General features: G+C 44.2%; 1 protein-coding gene across 4 annotated transcripts in view; it reads right to left on the bottom strand.

Moving 5' to 3' along the window:
- Nucleotides 1-20808, bottom strand: part of LOC310964911 (receptor tyrosine-protein kinase erbB-4) — a 232029-nt gene that overhangs the window by 27540 nt on the left and 183681 nt on the right. For 2 of the 4 annotated variants that reach the window (XM_083938223.1, XM_083938225.1), the window contains exons 16-20: nt 18241-18285; nt 15227-15359; nt 5792-5914; nt 5130-5228; nt 2296-2481 (exon numbers count right to left, since the gene is read on the bottom strand). In XM_083938223.1, coding sequence (XP_083794349.1) covers nt 2296-2481; nt 5130-5228; nt 5792-5914; nt 15227-15359; nt 18241-18285 — 586 coding nt within the window. The remainder of the gene's footprint in view (nt 1-2295; nt 2482-5129; nt 5229-5791; nt 5915-15226; nt 15360-18240; nt 18286-20808) is intronic. The other 2 variants (XM_083938224.1, XM_083938226.1) reach the window with 1 other exon arrangement.

Here is a 20808-nt window from a genome sequence, read left to right as displayed (position 1 = left end):
TTTATTTGTTGAATTACCAGAAAACATGCGAGACTTCTTTCGTTACCCAGATATGGACAGAAGATCGGCCAGCTCTTACACTACCTGCCGTGCTCCAAGCAGAAAATGGACACAGTTAGTGACTAGCTGGTGACCGTAGCGGAGCATTTAGCGGATAAAGATACAGGTATTTCCCTCCAAGTTTGCTAAAGACCAACGCATCGTTAACAGAAGCTATTAAAAATATCCACATTACAAATGTAATCCTAAGCAGTGTGTCGATTTACAACACGACATGTCACTGAGCCCCAGGTGGTGAGGGTCTAACTACCTCTCACACAGCTTCTACTTTGGTCCAGGAGTGGAAGCTACTGTATAATGGGAAGAAGAGGTCACGCAGGGGCCAGGAGGACACCCTATCGATTCCACTGAACTGATTCACTTATCCACTCAATAAAAACAACTTATCAGTACGGGATCTCCAATCAGCCGGTCAAGTGCCTTCATCCCAACTAGTCACCAAAAAGGAATGGGATCAATCACCATTCAAGTATTGCAGAACTGAATGTCACAGCGCCGCGTGGGTCGAGTTGTGAATAATCTTCTGTCTTGCTCTTCCACACTTATAGAACCCCCCCCACCCCACACACACACACGGATACACACCCGACAGGTGGAATCGAACCCAATTACAGCAATAAGTACCTGCTTAAGTAACCTGCTCCTCGAGCTTTTGGGAATCATCCATCATGGGGGAACAAAGGGTTAAGACCCCCACACTAACACCCCACCTCATACACACACACACACACACACACACACACACACACACACACACACACACACACACACACACACACACACACACACACACACACACACACACACACACACACACACACACACACACACACACACACACACACACACACACACACACACACACACAGTGAAACCAAAGCTCTCTTTCCTGATCCAGGTAGATGAAAACTGTACACGGCCTTTAACTAGAACCAATATGAATCAAATCCAGCAGTTGGACTGAACCTTTAGAAAGAGGGAATGATCTGGCACAGGATTTATGAACATGTACAGTAATTTATGTTTTTTTTTTTTAACGGCAGCAACATTAATACATTGACCACTGGTATGACGGACTGCTCTTTTTCTGAAGAAGACAATATTCCAACTGAGCTGTGTACGTGGCTAATGAAAATGACTATAACACCAATATTCCCGTTTACAGGGCTGCGTTAAAGCTGCGTCATCCCTATTTCCTGTCTCAACGGAGCCAATGGCCTTGAAGATGATGCGGTTGATATGATGCCATTGTTATAATGATTGATTGAGATACTCGTGAAATTGCTCCGTTTGTCTTGAATTTGGGCTTGCAGTAGAGCAACACAGATGCTCCGAGTACACTACGAGTAGTGCACAATCGCTTTTTGGGTGCATTGCTGCTCTGGGTGCAGGGAACTTGAACCTCAATGGGTAAAACCACATATTTATTTTCAATATTGGCAAACTTGGCCACCTCTTGACTCAATATCAACAGTAGTTGTCTAAAATCCTATCTGGCTGTTGAGTGTCAGCAGTAAATCGGCCTTTTGTCAGCTACTGCTTCCAGCGCTGATGGGGGTGCCTCTGTATCACAGCAGATGTCTGACTTCACAGCATGTAATAACAGCCTAGCAACTTTCTGCCATCCTGGAGTTACTGTATAACTCAGAGAAGTCAAATCTCACGCAGCAGTTACACATCGAGGCAGTGTGGCTGCGCTGACTTAATTGGCAAACAAAATACAAATGTTGGGTAAGCAAAAGCACACACAATATTTCAAGCCCTACTGCTGCTTCAGATTTAGCGTGTGCAGCAGTGAATGGCGCTTTAATTTGTTAATTTGTTGCGCCGTCACTCATTTTTGAAAAGAATAATGCGAGTTGATGTGCTTTCGAGACGGGAGTTTGAGGCAAACTAGGGTCGTCTGCTATTTCACAATGTCAATGGCATATCATATCATTGTGAAGGGTTGTGACAGTGACCAGTGTGTCATACAGGGAGGATAATTAGGATCAACAGGGGCGACCTGGAAGATTTATACTAAAATTATTTTAAAAGCTGTTTAAATACAAATTTGGAACGTGTGATAATATGTTTTTGCAAAGCTTGTTCTGCGTGACATGAACTTGGCAAGCCTTGACATTTTACCATCCATCAGAAAAAAAGGCAGAGACTCGAGAGACATTAACACACAGTGCAGGAACACACAAACGCTGCAGTGGCACCAGGTCTTTTGACCCGATTGTAGTCTCTTACCTTGGCGATTTGGACACACCAGTTGAGCAGCAGCTGTGATCCGATGTTGTCCTTGTGCTCGTGCACGTAGTCGAGGAGGCAGCCATGGGGCATGAGCTGGGTCACCAGCTGGATGGTGGGACTTAGGCAGACGCCCAGCAGACGCACCAGGTGGGGGTGCTCCATGCTGGCCATGATCAGGGCCTCCTGGGTGAGAGGGGGGAAGGGGGACAAAGAGGGACTAAGAAGACTGTTGCATTTCATGGCTGGGAGTACACTCATCTCTCTCTGTTCACCCAAAACATACATATTCCAAAAACTTGTAGGATTATGAGTAGATTTGCATGCACAGCATCTGCCCACAGAGTATTCCCACTGTGAGAGAAAATCCTGCAGAAACCCTCTTCAAAGCTACACAAACGCAGCCTTTTTCATCTATATTTTAACATGTATAAAGCACAGAGGTTCGTGAATGTTGCACCGATGGAACACAGCGGCGCATATTCAATAATGTCTCAGTCACTGCGCGTTTGATTTCAAGAGCTAACTTTTAATTTCTCTCTGTGGTTTGATAAGGCGTGCAAATGTATTTTCTGCCTAATGTCTCTCTGCAGCAGATGGACGCAGAGGTTTGAACAGTTGGGACCCAATGTTGGTTAATTGTTATTGCGGAGCTGCAAGCAGAAGGATGTGTGGTGGTGATGAAGTGTTATGATAGCGAAGGCTGATACTCGCGGCCGGCGAGTATACGCATTACGCCCGAGCAGAAGCTGCACTCAGAGTCATTGCTTAAAAACACTCACTTCAGTCGTTCTCCTCGTCTCCTATTGCCTCTCTCGCACTCTCTCGTTCACACACTCTCCTACATGTGAACACACTCTCTTGGCAGCTCTCTGGAACACTCCACGCTCACATACTCAAGGACACACTTACACTCTCCCTCCTGTCTCTGCATACAGCAAATGGTCGAGGAGGTGTCTATCCAGGCTGTGCCCCTGGGGCAGCTGATAGATAGATGAGGTTCCTTTTTAAATTTAGATGCCAAAGAATGGGCTTAGAGGAAGAGTGGTGGTGGTGTGTGGGTGTGAGTAGATTAATTCTAAACAGGAGGGGAGCAATAGGCCACAGAGAGGCTTTTGGCACCATCAGTGCCCTGATTTAAACAGGGGCTGCCAGCCCAAGGTAGTGCCACTACATCTCCACTCCATAAAACCACCTGCCCCCCAACAATTACTCGACATTGTGAGCGACTCTACAGCGGGCATACCTCACACCTCAAGAGAGGAAGAAAAGGGGAGGGAGGAAAGGATGACTTCCTTGTATGTAACAGAAAGGAGAACACTGTTATTCTCTCTCTGTGATCCAAAGAGACCTGCGACCCTTAAACTATGTCTCGCTCTTGCTTTCCACTCACGTTACGAGGACGTGATTGGGCGTGTTTGATTTCTTTCTCATCTCCCTGAACGCTGACCCCTACCATTTCCTCTACCAGACACACACACACACACTGACACACACACACTGGGTGAAAGACTGGGAGAGCACAACTGGTGCATGCTCCATTGCGTGTGTGAAGTTGTGTGCATGCATCAAAACACACCAAATTAGCACACTATTAGGATTTTTCATTTCACATATTAACTAACAACTCGCTCACTCAGATTCACATATTTGCCAAGAAAATCTCAGATGCGAGGCCGCCACCACCTGGGGAGCCTTTTGTTGAGAAGTGTGTGCTGTTTGGTTATGTGTGTTTATATTTGTGTGGATTTTCGGAGTGTGTTTAGAACTGGCACTCCAGTGGCTGGTTTCCCAGTGGCGAGGCGTGAGCCTGCCTTTAGATTGCTGTTTAACAAGCCAGCAGCCAGAGCATATTGGCTCTGGATGGACAGAGACCCCCACTGGGAGAAAGGGAGTAAGAGGTGGAAGGAATATGCAGGGGAAGGAGGAGAAGATGGAGATGGAAAGAAGATGCAAGTGGAGGAGGGAAAGAAGGAGATCGAGGGAAGACGCAGGGAAAGGAAGAGAGAAAGGCGGTGGAAGGAAGATGCAGGGAACGGAGTACAGGAAGAGAGGTAAAAGAAGGCTAAGGGACAGAAGAAGAGAGGAAAAACATGGGCAGAAAGGGAAATAGAGGGTGGAGGTAGAGTCACGTGGCATCAGTAACCCGACATAGTAATAATAATTACTTCACAACTTCCTAAAGCCTTTATTTGACCAATGTTCTACAAGCCAGAGACAGAAAAAAAGGGAACTGATCATCAATTAAGTTTTACTTAGCGCAGGAGCTTCCCCTCACGGTTTGATTTGTGTGCAAAAAGAGGAAGAGATGGAACTGGAAGAAGTGGTTCGTTAGCTGAAGAGGTGCAGAAGATTTAAACAGCTGGGCAAACATCCAAGACGACACAGAAGATGAACTATTGCTTTGCAAAACCTGGTGGCGAGTAAATTGCAGTCTAAGTGTGTGGAAAGAAAGATGGGTAAAAGAGAGGGGAAGAGGGGGAAGAAAGGAGGAGGATGAGGTGGGTAGAATTGGAAAGTCCCCAGCTTAATCTCTCCCCCCCACCCCCTCTTCTTCTCCTCTCTTTCACTCCTGAATTCCAATAAAGCCATATCTCATAAACAAGTGCTGTTTTTTAATAGAGTCTGGTTCAATACATGCCCGGCTGTACAGCACAGTGGAGTTCACTTTATTACTGCCTCGGACTGAGATGGTACTCTCATAAGAATTTACCACAGAGTTCACAATCCCACAAAGTGACATGCTCCGACACGGCTGAGGCTTTACGGCACAGGAGCGCAAACACCCGCGGGGGCGAAAATGGACACAAATGGTTAGCGGTGAAAATACTCACGTCCATGAACTCCACGTTGGCTTTAGGACCGGTGGTCTCGTTGAGGATTTTAATAGCCACGGGGATCTTCACCGTCTCGCCTTCTGGGACCCAGATGCCCTGAAATATCCACGTAATCACCTTCAATATGCAGTAAACATGCCCAAACACCCTGATGACTTTGATGAGTGCTTCCTGTGTTTAACAGCTTCTACTGCCCATCTTACATTCCTCAAATCAAAATAAAATATATAATGTTTCTACTCATTGCATGATCCATGTCTATAAAATGAAAAAGGCTCGATACTATAATTGAAAGGAATCTAAAGAGGATGGTAGAAAATGCAGTATGTATTCAATGGGTTTGCTGATTTCCGGGGTGCTATGAATAATTTTGCCAAGGGCAGTGGAGTTGGCAAGAAAACACCAAATTGCGTTCCAGGTCCTTGAGGCGCCCCCGGCTCACGTCTGTCAGGAAACTCTGGTACAAAGGGAGATGTTTATGCTTACTGTTTAGGTTGTCAGGCAGCGTTGTTCTACCAGTGAGAGGGCAATGAAAGAAACTTTTATGTCTTCTTAGCCATCTAGCTGACTCACAGATGTTTGATTTATAATGCGAAGGCCCCACATTTGTATTACGTACTCAACAACACACACTTGAATGCAGATGCACACACACTGACCTTGTAGACTGTTCCAAAAGCTCCAGAGCCCAGGATCTTGACCCTCTTCAGCTCCGTCTCTTTCAGGATCCGCAGCTGAGCCTGATTAGGCGCCGTTCCGCTGGGGGTCAGAGGCTCCACCAGCTGACAAAACACACATTTAGAGTATTTATCACCTATTTTTGTGGCAACTAGTAACAAAACAACAACAACAAACTCCTCTTGACCCCTGCTTTCGAAAACCGGAAGCGCGCCTTTCTTTTGCTTCAAGTGAAAATATTTGCTCTTGGCACCCTGAATGCTAAAAAACATTTCTTAAGGGTGAGATCATCATTCCTTTTAAAATAATCAGTAAAAGGGAGTCTTGTAAAGACAAGTGCAAGGTGGACATCAAGGTATATGTGTGGCAAATAAACAAGCAGCCAAAAACAGTGGCCTGATTGTCATGATTTTTGAAATGCACTCACACATTTGTGAAACACAAATAATTCAGGGGGTGGGAACATGAATTTCTCCTGGAACTGGCAGTTACAAATGTGGACCGCAGCATGCCCACCGCTAAACAAATCACAGTCCGGTGTCAGCTGCTATCACAGCCGACATAGAGGAGCAGCTCACCAGCTGTGCACATACAAAACAATTCCAATTCAAGGTTATGACAAGCCTCCTCCGCGCTGCCTGGTTGCCAGTAACAGCAGACACTGAACAGCATCCCAGCAGCTGGCCGGCCACCCGCCCGCCTCACCACTAGCCGCTCAGTAAAGCCTCAGCTACTAAATATAAAAGAGCAGGGGCTGGCACCTGTAACCGAGCTCTGAAAAGATCTGAGCCAGAGGAAAGTGAGAGCCACACGCACACACACACACACTGACACACACACACACACACACACACACACACACACAGACAAATATGGCAGCATGTAGCAGCATGTACATCAGAACACTAACACATGCAGATACATGCATGTACAGTACACAGCTTCACAAATATTGACAACACATGCAAATGAACGCTCATAGCAAACACAGATGGAATCCTACACACACTCACACAAAGCACGTATCAGACCACCAAAACCCACAGCCACACACACACACACACACAAGAAGTCAATGCCTCTGATCAATACACGTCTTAATGAGCCTATCAGCCTATCGGGTCCCTCATTCGCTGCGGTTTATCAGCGGCATAATCACCCAGCTCGACCACGGCCATCAAACAACATAATGAGACCATATATCAGTCGGTCAGCCATACAAGCACTTACTTAATGTAATATAAAACCATCAGCACAATAGGAGCGGCGATCACACCAGCGGGCCAGCCGGCAGAATGGATGACATTGCCTGCAGCTTGGCAATGACATGTCGTTTTATGGCTGTTATGGCGGGGCCTGAAGGCGCACTGTTCGCCTGCTGAAGTGCCACCGTAGGAAGGGAATTAGCAGACGGGCCGGTGGAGGGAGGATGAGGATAAACACTGAACATTCCTGAAGCACTGACAGGATTGAACATTTTAGCCAATACTCAAAATATTTAATTATTCAATTATTAAGTCATAAACAGCAAGGGTTGTGTCTGGGTACCACTTTAAGAAGAAGGCGTTCTTAAAGCCCACAGGAACTTATCTTCAAATCTGAAGAACATTGAATATTTATAACTAAATAAGCGAGAATCAAGAACTAATCTGCTTCGTCACTACGCAGATTTTTAATCACATATGATCTGCACATTTATTTTCAAATGTTGCAAAATTTTGAATGGTGCACAGTGCATGAAACTACCCTTTTCCTATCAAGCCCCACCCATATATATATATATCTATATATATATAGATATATATATATTTAGAAGACACTTTTAAAGATTTTTCACCAGATTTTCTGCGTGGGTTTTCTCCGGGTTCTCCGGTTTCCTCCCACAGTCCAAAGACGTGCAGGTGTTCATTGATGACTCTAAATCACCCGTAGGTGTGAATGGTTGTCTGTCTCTGTTTGTCTCTATGTGTCCTGTGATAGACTGCCGTCCTGTCCAGGGTGGAACCCGCCTCACGCCCAATGTCAGCTGGGATCGGCTCCAGCCCCCCCACGACCCCAACAGGGACAAGAGGCTGAAGATGGATGAATGATCTGCACATTTATTTTTAAATGTAGCTGAAGTCTGATTGGTGCACAGTGCATGAAACTACTTTTTTCCTATTGAGCCCCGCCCACTTTCAACCAGCAAAGAAGCCACATTTAAATACAATCTCTCATGTGAAGAAAGCCTGTGCTAACTTGGGTAAAAATAGGTATTCACTGCCTTTAAAATGTGTATTATAAGTAACTGCCAGTATCAATAATGGTTCGTTAAGACATGCTTTTCCTATGGTGAGAGGCCTCGGCTACTGAATATAGTTAGAAGACACTTTTAAGGATTTTACACCATAGTCTGAGCTGCTGCTCCATCACTATGGGTCTCTTCTCCCTCCCTGTCCCCCTATAACTCTGGCTGGTCAACGTAAAACGAAACATCTCTGGTGCGTCAGTGCAGGATGGTTGCCATAGACACCGCAACAAAATACAGAGAGCGTTCCCTGGCAGCGTTAGGTTAATAAGCACTGTGCTACATGGGCTTGGATGTAGCTGACGCTCATTTATATACAAAAGTCCTGCACTCTAGTTAAAGTACATCGAAGCACTGACTGCACACTAAATTGACTTCAACAAGAAGGACAAGGTTTGGTAAAATCCATCATATCACCCTGGTGTTTGGTTAAAGAGCATTATTAATAAATAATGATCCATTTGTTGGTGCATACACTGCATAAATAACATGAAAATAAAGAAGAGGGAAATGGAGAGATGAGGAAAGAGAGTGGAGACGAGGCGCATGGAGGGGATGATGGAGCGGTGGTACAGGCAGCTGGCGACAGGCTGTAGCGGTTATTGTTTCATTAGGATGAAGCCGGACTGGACTGATGAGAGGAGGAGAGGAGAGGTCTATTGAATAAGATGCACAGCCATGTTCTCACTCACACACACTCACCACCCCACTTTATTTATTGGCTAATAATGCACTTTGCCTTTGCCAAATGAGCCTCACCAGTAGCTCGCAGCAGAGGATTTGTATGCTTCATTGCACGAATAAACAGTATGTTGAAGCCCGGAGCAGGAATACACTCACAGAATGATTCTGTATTGAGTAAGTAAGCAATGTCCTCAAACATAGTTGCACTGCAAACCCGCGGGTCGACGCTTTAATGTTCACATTACCCGTATAAAATGCCACATTTGTTCCGTTGAAATCAGGTGAAACAAGATTGCACACGCCACAAGCTTTCGCCTAAAGCACAGTGTGGAAACAACGCTGGCATCTATGCATGTTCACCTTTTAATTAAGCGTTATTATTGCTGTTTATTCTACTAACATAGAACTTATCAAAGGACCAAAAAAGCAATTACTTGGGGAAATAATGAAGTTTTTCTCTCACAGTATAGTCACCTAATAAATGTTAAACAGGCTCATGATATCTGGTTTTACTGCAACAGAAACAAAAGATACAATGCAGGACAAAAGTGGGGTGAATACATGAGAGTAGGTTTCAGTTGTAGGTGCAACCGGCGCCCAAAGATGATTGTTCATTTTCTGGATTAACTCAAACTGTCAGTTTGATTACAGTAGGCCCACAGCCTGTTGGAACAAAGACCTCAAAATGCCTTCACCCCCACAACAGGTCACACCCAGGTGTGAATCCTCCAAGGCACCCAAACTGTTCATTGGCTGAATTGACCCCCAGGTGATGACATCATCCGGGCCTATATAAAGTGAAGCACACAATCTCTCGCCCTCTTTCTACTGAATCTTTTCTACTGGATCTTTCGACCGGATCCTCCTGCTCTTCTCCAACTCTACGCGTCCCTGCGGATCCAGGAGACCAGCTGCCCGCTGTCCCCTCGGCCCTGGACCTGGCCTATGGCGTGGGATCACCACGAAGGTTAACCAACCGGTTATCCTCAACTGAGCACAGCATAGAGCGATCTGTTTCCTCTTTTGCCTAAGAGCCACAATCAGACAAGAACTACCACGGAGCTTCCTTTCTTCACCCAACCACTGGCATCAAGCAATGCGCAACATCTCCTATCTCATGGACTGGTAACTAATCACCAACTGGGCATTACTACATGTTATAGGACTTTATGAACGACTAGATACCATTGTAACTTTGTCATAAGAACTGAGAGATCAGGCTTCCGGCCTTTGTGTAACAAAGAGAATGTTCACACCTTCTTCGAGCCCCCACCTCTTCTCTTTGTCTCTCTCTCTCTCACACACACACACACACGCACACACACACACATACACACAAACATACGTTTGCTGTTAGCTTTAGTTAGTTTATTGTGTTTTGTTTGTTGCATTTATTAATTTGTTAATAAATGTTTGTGTTTACCATATGTCTGTTTATTTAATATTACACAAAGATGAATGAGCCAGCTTCTACTAAGAAAAGAACTTCTTAAATCCTTCAACTAATTAAACTATTATATTTATCGGTGTTTAACCCTTAATTATTAGTTTAATATATTTTACGAGACTTTAATATTAGTTATCACTCCGTCTATGACGGTGGTGCCCCGAGGAACTCTGGTTTAACTAGAGTCATTTTTATTATTATCTTTGATAATTATTGGTGATAACTAATATTTACTTGATTAACGGTAAGTTTATTGAGAATACTCAATCTCATAATCTGAACGTGAGTCAAGGCAATATATTTGATTGGTTCTCCGTGTGACATTTTTAATAAATTGAAGTTATTAATTTTTAGTAATTTTTCTTTATTAATTTTCGTTATCAAATATTTCATTTGATAGTCACACTATTGATCCAATTAAACCCAAAGTACCTACACAGTCTATTAGATTGAACAAACTGGCTACAGGCATGAAGGGTCATAAAACAGACCATTTATTCCCATGATCCCACAGTGAGTAGCTTATCTTCTTCTTAAATTTGGGGTATCGTGATGGCCTACTAAAATATTCTTGTGCTATACTTCAGAAACCACAATGACACAGTGTGAGCTCATTAAGGCCAGTTAATAGCAGGAAAGCCTGCTTATCAGTATGCAAGGGCATTTATTCTGAGTATTAGTGAGCCCATCCCAGCAACGCACTCACTTGTCCTCCACCATCCCCATGTAAAGAGCAGTCGTTTACTGTAGTTACCAAACATGAAGTTCTGCCGAAATGTGTCTCTGGAAGGCCGGGAATTTCACAGTTTGTGGTCAGAATTTGAAGTGACACAAATGCTTGTTAACTTTCATGTCAACTGTCAATTTCAATTCAGTTTTATTTATAGTGCCAAATCATAACAAAAGTTATCTCAGGACACTTTACAGAGCAGGTAAAGACCACACTCTATGACTTATTTATGATTTACAGAGACCCAACAATTCCCCCGTAGAGTACGGTGGAGACGAAAACCTTCACTATAACAGACAGGAACGTCAGACAGACCCAGCTCTGTGGAGGACGCACATCTGTCTGCACCGGAGAGAGGAAGAGAAGGAGAGAGAGAGAGAGAGAAACGACGGACAGATGGACAGAGAGAGACACACTTCCAGTAACTCTAATAATATCTATAGTAATGTGAATATGACTTATATGTTCTGGCAGTTAACAAAGCAGAATAGTAGAAACAAGCACAGCTAAGATGTTGACACAGAGAGCGCAGATGCAGAACATGTGAAAACTCTGACCAATCAGGAAGGAGGCTTAAAGAGACAGGTGCAATGTGCGCATAATGTCAGACCTTTAAAACTTTTTCTACCTTTTAAATACCTTTAATTCGATTGTCTTATTTTTCCTGTTTCTTGCCTCAACTGACGTCTTTTTGCTGACATTTCTCGTCATAAACAATAGAAACAAACCCCAACCCTACTAAAACAAGTTCAAATTGTTAAAGTAAATGTAAATCCTGTATCTGGGGTCAACATTATTGCACTGTATCCATGTCTTGTGTGACAGTATTCAGGATTAAGAGGAAAATTATTCTGATAAAGGGGCGACACGGTGGTGTGTTGGTTAGCCCTGTCGCCTCACAACAAGAGGGTTCCCAGTTTGAATCCCAGCTGTGTGGAGTTTGCATGTTGTCCCCGTGTCTGCGTGGGTTTTCTCCGGGTTCTCCGGTTTCCTCCCACAGTCCAAAGACGTGCAGGTGTTCGGTTCATTGATGACTCTAAATCCCCCGTAGGTGTGAATGGTTGTCTGTCTCTGTTCGTCTCTATGTGTCCTGTGATAGACTGGCGTCCTGTCCAGGGTGGACCCCGCCTCACGCCCGATGTCAGCTGGGATCGGCTCCAGCCCCCCGCGACCACGACAGGGACAAGCGGTTGAAGATGAATGAATGATTCATCTAAGCTCCATAATAACCACACACTGTATGTTTCGTCTGATTCTGTATACCGAAGAAAAGTGATTCTCCTCACACCCCTGTTATATTCAACACGACATACTCGGTGTCTTTTGACTCACTGGGATCTCGACTTAAATTTAACATGAGTCTCAGTATATTTGAGCGCTACATGCTGCACTACATCCCGTGACTCTGTTCAGCCAGCCTGCCCTGGAGAGAACAACGGGAGCTGTCCAACTTCCCTGAATGCTGAAATCCTTCTTGTCAGAGAGCAGAGGAGCACATGTAAGCAGCATGAGAGCTGTCCACAGCCTGTGGTGCTGAAACAGACACAGGGCCCAGGCACGTCTGTATAACGCAGCTGGAAGAGGACCTTGGGGGGGAGGGAGGGAGGGCGATTCCAAGTGCATTAGTCCTGCTTCATTGGACTAGGGTCAAAGTTCAAGGCCCGGGGTCGCTCTGCAACAGTGAGGACACTCGCTGCTGTTTGTGAGGTCTCTCCCTGCAAGCAAAGCCATTTTTTTCAGGGGCTTCTTTAAGAGGCACCACAGTGTGAGACTGGCTGTTTTTTTCTTATTAGTCTCTGTGTTTCTTTCAAGGTAAGAGAAAGAGAAAAGGTGTGTGTGTGTGTGTGTGTGTGTGTGTGTGTGTGGGGGGGGGATTAAGTGTTTATCCCAAAGGGAGACAGACGTATAAATGGATATACAGAGAAAAATAAAAAATAGACAGTGAGGGCACAAGAAAAGACAGAGAATAGTGAAACAAAGAAGATAAAGAAATGAAAAAGCAGCGTGTTTTGCAAGTCAACAGCTTTCACACGCGTCCTTGATATGGAAATGTCAGCTCTGTGCTCAGATCACGTTTTTGACAGTGCACATTTGAGGCATCTTTTTCCTGTCTGACACGAGAGGTGAGCTCTCTGTTTTAAAGAGCTAGGAGAGACAGAGAGAGGGGGAGTCCCCGAGTCTTTCGCTGTCCCAAAATCCCTCATCCAGACAAGCTTGATCTCCATTCACAGACCCGGCTCTCTTATTCGTTTGAATAGAGAATCCACATTCGCCAGCCGTCCAAAGCCTATCGCGCTGTTTCATCAGGCAAAAAGAGCCCGTGGAAAGTGCATTACAGGCTGTGAGGAGCGCAGGTTTTTTAGTATGCTGGGCTGGTGAGAGTGGAGAGCAGAAGTCAGATGGAGAGTACACAGGGGAAAGAGGAGTTCCTGTGCGTACGCAGGCATGCACGTATTCATATAATGACACATTTTAATTCCAGGGAGATGTGAAGAAACCCATTTATAAACAACTTAATCCTACGTACCGACAGCAGTAAATTGTTTAGCTCCTGCCTGCTTCTTCAAGTTGGGGGCGTGCCGACCGCCATCTACTATAGGTACACTGATTATGGATAAGTGCCTCACACAACCCAATTTAAAAGAATCATGTGTAAGGTTGATTGATGACTCTAAATCACCCGTAGGTGTGAATGGTTGTCTGTCTCTGTTCGTCTCTATGTGCCCTGTGATAGACTGGCGTCCTGTCCAGGGTGGACCCCGCCTCACGCCCCATGTCAGCAGGGATCGGCTCCAGCCCCCCGCGACCCCGACAGGGACAAGCGGTTGAAGATGTATGAAGGAATGAATGTCATAACTGTCAGATAATGAAACTTTGAACCGATGAGCCACAGCTTTGCTCCTCACTGTTCAGCTGATGCTCTTAAACAGAACGACCTACAAAGACAGGCGAGTTCAGTGTCATGCTCAAGACGATAAAACACAGCTGCTGATGTGTCATGGGGATGGAACTCATGACCTACTCTTAATGAGTGGTCTGTCTAACCTGTAGGCGAACCTGTCACAGTTGTTAAATATTTTATTGTGTTTAATTACTTTTACGCCCTATTAGGTCTGTTTGGGGGATGGGGAAATGGACTTGGCCGGCTATATCTCACATTTTCAGTGTACAATATTAAGCAAAAACCAGTCACAGGACAAGTTTATAGAGGGACATGCAAAAGGGTTCAAGAAGATCCCCCTCCTGGCTGATCCTCCCCATCCTCTCCTTCTCTGTGACAGTACATTAGCAAATCTGCCCGGACTGAAGACTTTCCTCCCAGTCAAGAGGCTGTCAGAACAGGCCCCGCTTGATTAAGATGGATGTGTGCGGCTGGGATGAGGCAAAACTGCCCATGGCCGCCCTCCTCCAATTCCTGTCTCTAGCCTGACAGCTGTCAATAAGACTGCTGCCTTTACCTGTAAATTATCCTAATGCGGACCGACACGCAGCCTGCCCTACTCCTGTAGGCAAGGCCACTCAGTAGACCTGCAGTGATTACATAACTGCTGGGCCACACACAGGAAACACAGCGTGTGTTGTAGCAGCACAAAGGTGATCACGCACATAAACCCTGCACTCACCTACACCTCAGTCTTTGACTTTCTCCTTTGAATATAAAGTCCGCTGCGCTGTCTAATGCTTTGCAGAAATGAACCCTCTTCAGGGCCAGATCGATGGGCGATGGCGGATGTGCATAATTAATAAAAAAAGAAAAAGTCAGTGCAATGCGTGGTTTGGCTAAGTACCATAGCCAAGGTTTAATGTTTCAAGGTCTGCTTATGAGTCTAGTTTGGTTGGCATCCTTTTGGAAAGTGCACTGCAACTTTGGGGTAAAGGTTTTCTAACAAACTCAAAGAAAGTCTGAAGTACTTATAGAGTCCAGGAAACCCTACAAACATCCACGTGTCTAATACGGCTAGTTTGTTTAGTTTAATTAGGCAAACTCCAAAAAAATAACTCCATGTCAAGTTAATTGTAAAGTCGGCATATCAGAGGAAGCTTTCCCCAATTTCCTCTCTGAGATCGATAAAATTCATTATACTGCGGTAATTTGTCCAACGTTATTAAGAACCCCAAAGCTATTACTAATGTATTCTGTAGTTGCACATGCCACAGTTAATGCTCCAATCTCCCATACCGACAAAAATAAACTCTACCAGAGGAAGAAACACAATATTTTCAGCCGCCTCTCTCTCACGTTGTTGTTACGACCTCGACCCTCTCACCTCCGTCTCCAAGAAGCGCCGCAAGGCCCTCTTCTTCTTGATGCTTTTGCGTCGGACAGACACGGCCACACTGAGCGCCAGAATGACGATGATGAATAGGCCGCCGATAATGCCAGCTGCTATTAGTGGCGTCCTGTAGAGACGGAGGAAGAGAAGACACATTAACATTGCTGAAACATTAAGAAACCAAAAAGCACTTTGAAAGAAAGTGCAGACAGCGGCCGGTGCTGACTAATACTCCAACCAGCTGTTGTTCCGGAAAAAAAGCTATTTCCAAGTGAGAGGCTCTTCCTTTTTCACAGGTCAGAAGCAAAAGCCTTCAAGGGGATGTGCTCTTATTACTTGGGCCGGTGGAGAGGCTTCAGCTTGTGCTACACTGGACTGGATTTCCTTTTACTTCAGCCAGTCATCTCTAACTGGGAAGTGACGGCTAATGCAACCAAAAAATTTACTTTAAAACCTTTTTTTCTTTTAATTTAAAACGTATGTCAGCGTGTAATCGATGACAGAGACAATAAGGCAGGAAACTACACAAAGACAGAAGAAAGACACACAAAAAAGGACAAAAAAAAATCAATATTAACCTTAACCTTGCCGTCGGACATCACTTTACGACTGGGGATGGAAACCGTAACATCCCTCTCTTCAAAGCCACCAGACTCCATTGACAAAGAGAGTGATTTAACCCCCAGAACACCAGAGTGCTGGTCTATTGTTGCCTCTACTGGTTAGATGGGTTTTTGTTCATACACTTTAAAACACTAAAAACAAACTAAAACACAAACTAATAGACCATTTCTTTTGTTATGCAAGGTAAAATGACGTTTTTGTGAAAGAAGCAGCTTCAGGGCTGTCTGACAGAAAGTGAAAATATTCTAAATAGAGCAAACACATTTTTCAGGTGGCTTAAATACATTCAGCTGCTGCGCCCGTCCACAGTAGTACATTTCTTTGCTTCCACGCCTGTCCCGTGCCTGCTTCTTCAAACTGTCGGCGTGTAGACGGCCACCTCCTGTAGGTCATACGCTGACTATGGTCGTCAGTACCTCATATAACCACACTTAGAGAAATTTGGACTATCTCTCTAAGGTAAATATGGAGCTACGAAAGGAGAAATGAATCAAATATTGAACCGAATTTTTACTTTGATGTAATTTGTATGTGCTCCTCAGCATGATTCATAATTTATTATCACTTTGAATAAATGGGGAATTAAAAGTGCCAATCCTTCACAAATTGATTCTCAATCTTTTGGGGATAAATCTGTTTAAGTCAAGCCTAAAGGTTGGAAGGTAAAAGCTCTTTCTCTTCACTAAAAAGGCCACTAATGCATTTTCCATTTACATTTGTGTCTACTGTTATGCCACCACTCAATTCTGTCCTTGTATTCCTCTTTTTTCCTTCATCTTTCCCTGCTTTCATTCCCATTTTCACCTCCTCGCCAGTATCTTCACTGCCCTTGTCTTGTTTTTTTTAAAGACAACAACCCCATTGCATTAAATAACCCTCTTCTACCTGATACGGGAAGTCCCAAACACTAGCAGTTGTTAAGACCATTAGCTGCTAATGGAAGAGTCATGTACCGTGGAGCTTTGGTAGACCAAGGTGCCGCAGCTTTTGCCATATCGATTGTGACAAACCCCAAAGAAGGGGGAGCTTGGGATTGACAGAGGCTGTGAGTTTGGACGTAATGAGATATACGGCCATGTGTTGAATAGTAATGCAGCATTTTTGAAATGGATTAAATAGAAAGGGGGAAGGGAGACAAGGAGAAACAACAACAATGGAAATAACCATATAAGGGGAGGGGGGGTTGTCCAGTTGTGGTGTCATAGCGACACTACACATAGGTAGAAAGCGCTGCTACAGTTGTTACAGATGCTCTTAAAGAGACAGGTGCTAAAACAGAGGATTTCATAGGGTGAATGCAGGTATATTCAGACAGTCAGGATGAGAAAAAACATGATTTTTGAACATAAACGCATGTAAACATGCTCTGGTAGGACCCCTAAAATACAAATATGAACCTGAAAATGAGCATCATTGGACGATGGGACAATTAAAAAAGAAATGGAGGGTGAAGTATCCAAAAAAAGGAGAATAGGGAACAGAGAGGGTGACAAACAACAGAGAGAGTGAGACTGCATGAGGTGAGAGACAAGGAAAGGAAAAGGAAAAGACTTCTCCAATTAGGAGGGAAGGTTTTACAGAAGAACCAGCGACACAGGGTCACCAGACGACACTGGGGAATAACGCCGCTTTAAGAGCAATAGAACAACTGCGGGCATAGACACTACGCAGAAGCCTGACAGAGGAAAATATAAAGGTCTCATTTCTGCTCCTCTCTTTAAAAGGAGCTCAGGACCCTTTTTTATGTCTTTGCTTGTTTGGCTAATCTCTAATGAGTCAGTCACTATTGAATTTGCTCTAACTGTAAAGACCCTCTGGTTTTGTTTGTCTTTTCTTTTAAATAGCTGTTGTTTTGTTTACAGGCTGTTCAGGGTGAATTTCTTAATTCTGCTCAGCTCTCGTGGATTTTCCCACTGATTCATATTATAATGAAAGCAGTGTCAGCTTTGTTACTGGCAGTACTATTTTAGAAACTCATGAATGACACTCCATGCACCACATTATGATCATTTTCAGGTTCCTACAAATATTTTTTGCTTTCTACTAGACGTACTGTCTCTTTAAGCCCCGGAAAAGCCGAGTCTGCTCTGTTTGGTCAGTGATTCCGGGTCTTCCGCATCTGCACTCTTGGCATCTCCGCAGATGGGGATTGTAATGGCACTGGAGCAGCACTTTCTACATTTGATTTTCTTTCTAGAATACAGAAACTTTAAATGCTCACAGTAGCACAGAGTTGCCCACAACAACACACAACAATCCTAAGCAATCCTTCTGTTATAAAATATAAAACCGACTGCACTTTTAATGAGTATCATGAGAAGCTCGAGTAGTGGAAGGATCTGATGGCGCTCTCCCAATCCCACATTGTCAGATGTATCCCTTACCTGTCCATCATCCCGACACAATCTTGGAGTCTTGGCCCGACGCACCTGCAGGGCAGACAAACCAGGGGAGAGATCATCCATTAAAACAAGGGACAGGTTATGAGTAAACCTTGTGATGTCTTTCTTCCACGTCAATCAGCTGTCACTGAGCAGGGACCTGTGGAAAATTGTATCCACAAGCACAGCTGACCACTCGTCAGCACGACAGGGAGAAGCGTTCGGGTGGAAAAGCCTTTTTGTTGTTCGTTTCATGTGATGTTTAAATGTTTCGACAGAGAAAATTGGGAGCACTTCTTAACAAAGCACTGTGTTAAACCTTTGGGGAAATAAGCAGAAAAAAGTCAAATCTAACTTACACTATTAAAAATGAACGTCCTTTATAAGGCAGAAGTGGGGAGAATATATAAGAACGAGGTACAATAAGTATTTCTTTGTCCACAGTATCTGCCCCTCACTTCATTTACTTTTTACCATCCTACTGTCAAAAGCATGGCAACATTTTAAATGCATAGCACCTTCAGCTAATTTCTTTTGGTTTGGATTTGGTTTAATTTAAATTGGAGTCACTGACTGATTTAGAGACTTCCCTCTCTGATGCCGCATCTTTAACAGCGTCAGGTTTAGCCCCTTTCCAAACACAAGAAATACTTATGTAGGTCCCTTTTTTGCGAAGTAATTCAACAATCAAAGCCATTGGAACGTAGTGCTGATAACACACCGATCAGTGACAAGTGGAGGTTTAGGCGTTAGGTAAGCAGGAAGTGATGAGAGCAGACTGTGGGCTGCTCATTAATTTGAGCTCCTTGAGTAGAGGACTTTGAACAGCAGGATAGATGCAGGAGAGAGGTTTTTGAATGATCCTTTCTCTCTTTCTGTGTGTTTGTGTGTGTGTGTGTGTGTGTACATGTGCACGTGTGTGCTGCACGATCACACAAGACACAGCAAATTACACGGCAAATTAGAAGAGCATGCAAACTCTGGAATTAAATAGGTGACAACGGTGGCTCCTCAAAAGTCACTTTGTTGTCAATTAAATGGTGCACCAAATAGATACAGTAATTAGTGAGCTATCAGTGTCTGTATCCACTCAGGTGTGTACTTGAATGTGTGTGTGTGTGTGTGTGTGTGTGTGTGTGTGTGTGTGCATATGAGCCACATCGTTTCCTTCCTGGAGAACAAAGGAGTGGTGTCCCAGTAAACATCATGAGGCCCATATTTTTCTCTTATTCAGACAATGCTGCTCTGTAACAGTTGAAGCTATTTTGCTATCCGTATGTGTAGCTGCTGACGCTTCAGGGCACGTAAACAGGAAGTATAATAGAGAGTTGGCTACTACTTGAGCCAGTTTTTTAGCTTTGATAATTCTTACACTCTTGCAAACTGACATCATTCAAAGTATGCTGAATAAGCTATTTCCAGTTCCTGTTACAATACATGTACAGACGACGCCATCATGCCGGAGACTTCCTGGTTGATCCAACAAGGAAGTGCTAAAAACTGCAACTCTCCGAGTGTCCACTAGGGTAGTTTGCATAATAGAGCAATTTCTCATTGACCCCCATGTTAAATAGACGGTTTTTAACAGCATTATTAAACTTATTTAAGGCCTGGTACAAAAAAAACATTTCATCTGTATGTTTAGGTCATATCTCCATGACAACACTGAGGGGGGTGCATTTTTTTGTACCAGTCTATTGTCAGAGGGCCCTCACTTCTCCTCGGAGGTATACGTCAGCCAGATGGACGTATGTCCCTCCCCCCAACGTCACATACATGCCCTTTTTTGGTAAGAGGAAATAAGGCGGAGTCAAGGTCTGACAAGATGGTGAGAAAGATTGGATCAAGTTGAGAGAACAGACCCCGACGGGGATGTTACAGACTACCAAACTACCACTGGATTGCTTATATTCTGAAGAAAACTTAAAAAGGTGGTGATTTGTGGAGAAATACTGTCCTTAGAAAGTGTGAGTAACTATCAGAGTGCTACACACATTACAACAAGTACCTTCGTTTGCCTCCCTGAGCTGCTGTGTGTGACAGCCAACTGCTGGCCGTGTTGATGAGCAGGCCATATCAGCTGGCCAAACTACAATAAGTCATTTCCTAATGTTGTTAGAACACCAGCGTGAACCCGTCCCTTTCACCTCACCGGTGAAAACTCAGCGTGACCACTTTCGTCTTGTCATTATATTTTATTACATGGCAACAAGCGTCATCTATGTGTAACCGCCAATTAAACCACTTTTGGCTTTCTATTTTCCTGACTCAGAGTGACTTGAGCAAGCTGCAGAGGCGATAGAGTCTTGCTCTGTGTGTGTGTGTGTGTGTGTGTGTATGTGTGTGTGTCTCCTTGTGTGTGTGTGTGTGTGTCTTCTCAAATGCTCAGAGAAGACAGAGAAGGTCGCTGTCCTACCCTACACTTCACGCAGTATCTTTGCCTCAGATCCGTCTCTTCACGCTGCTTTGAACTACACCCTACCTCCCCCAGAGTTTGAATAGCTTCAGGGGTGAATGATGATGCTTCTAGTTTAAGTGTCTGCCCTGTTTCAGTGTCTTTTAATGTCTTAC

The sequence above is a fragment of the Echiichthys vipera genome (genome assembly GCF_963691815.1).
Source record: "Echiichthys vipera genome assembly, chromosome: 23".
NCBI lineage: Eukaryota > Metazoa > Chordata > Actinopteri > Perciformes > Trachinidae > Echiichthys > Echiichthys vipera.
Note: the sequence above shows the minus strand (reverse complement) of the source record. Positions and strands in the feature narration are given on the sequence as shown.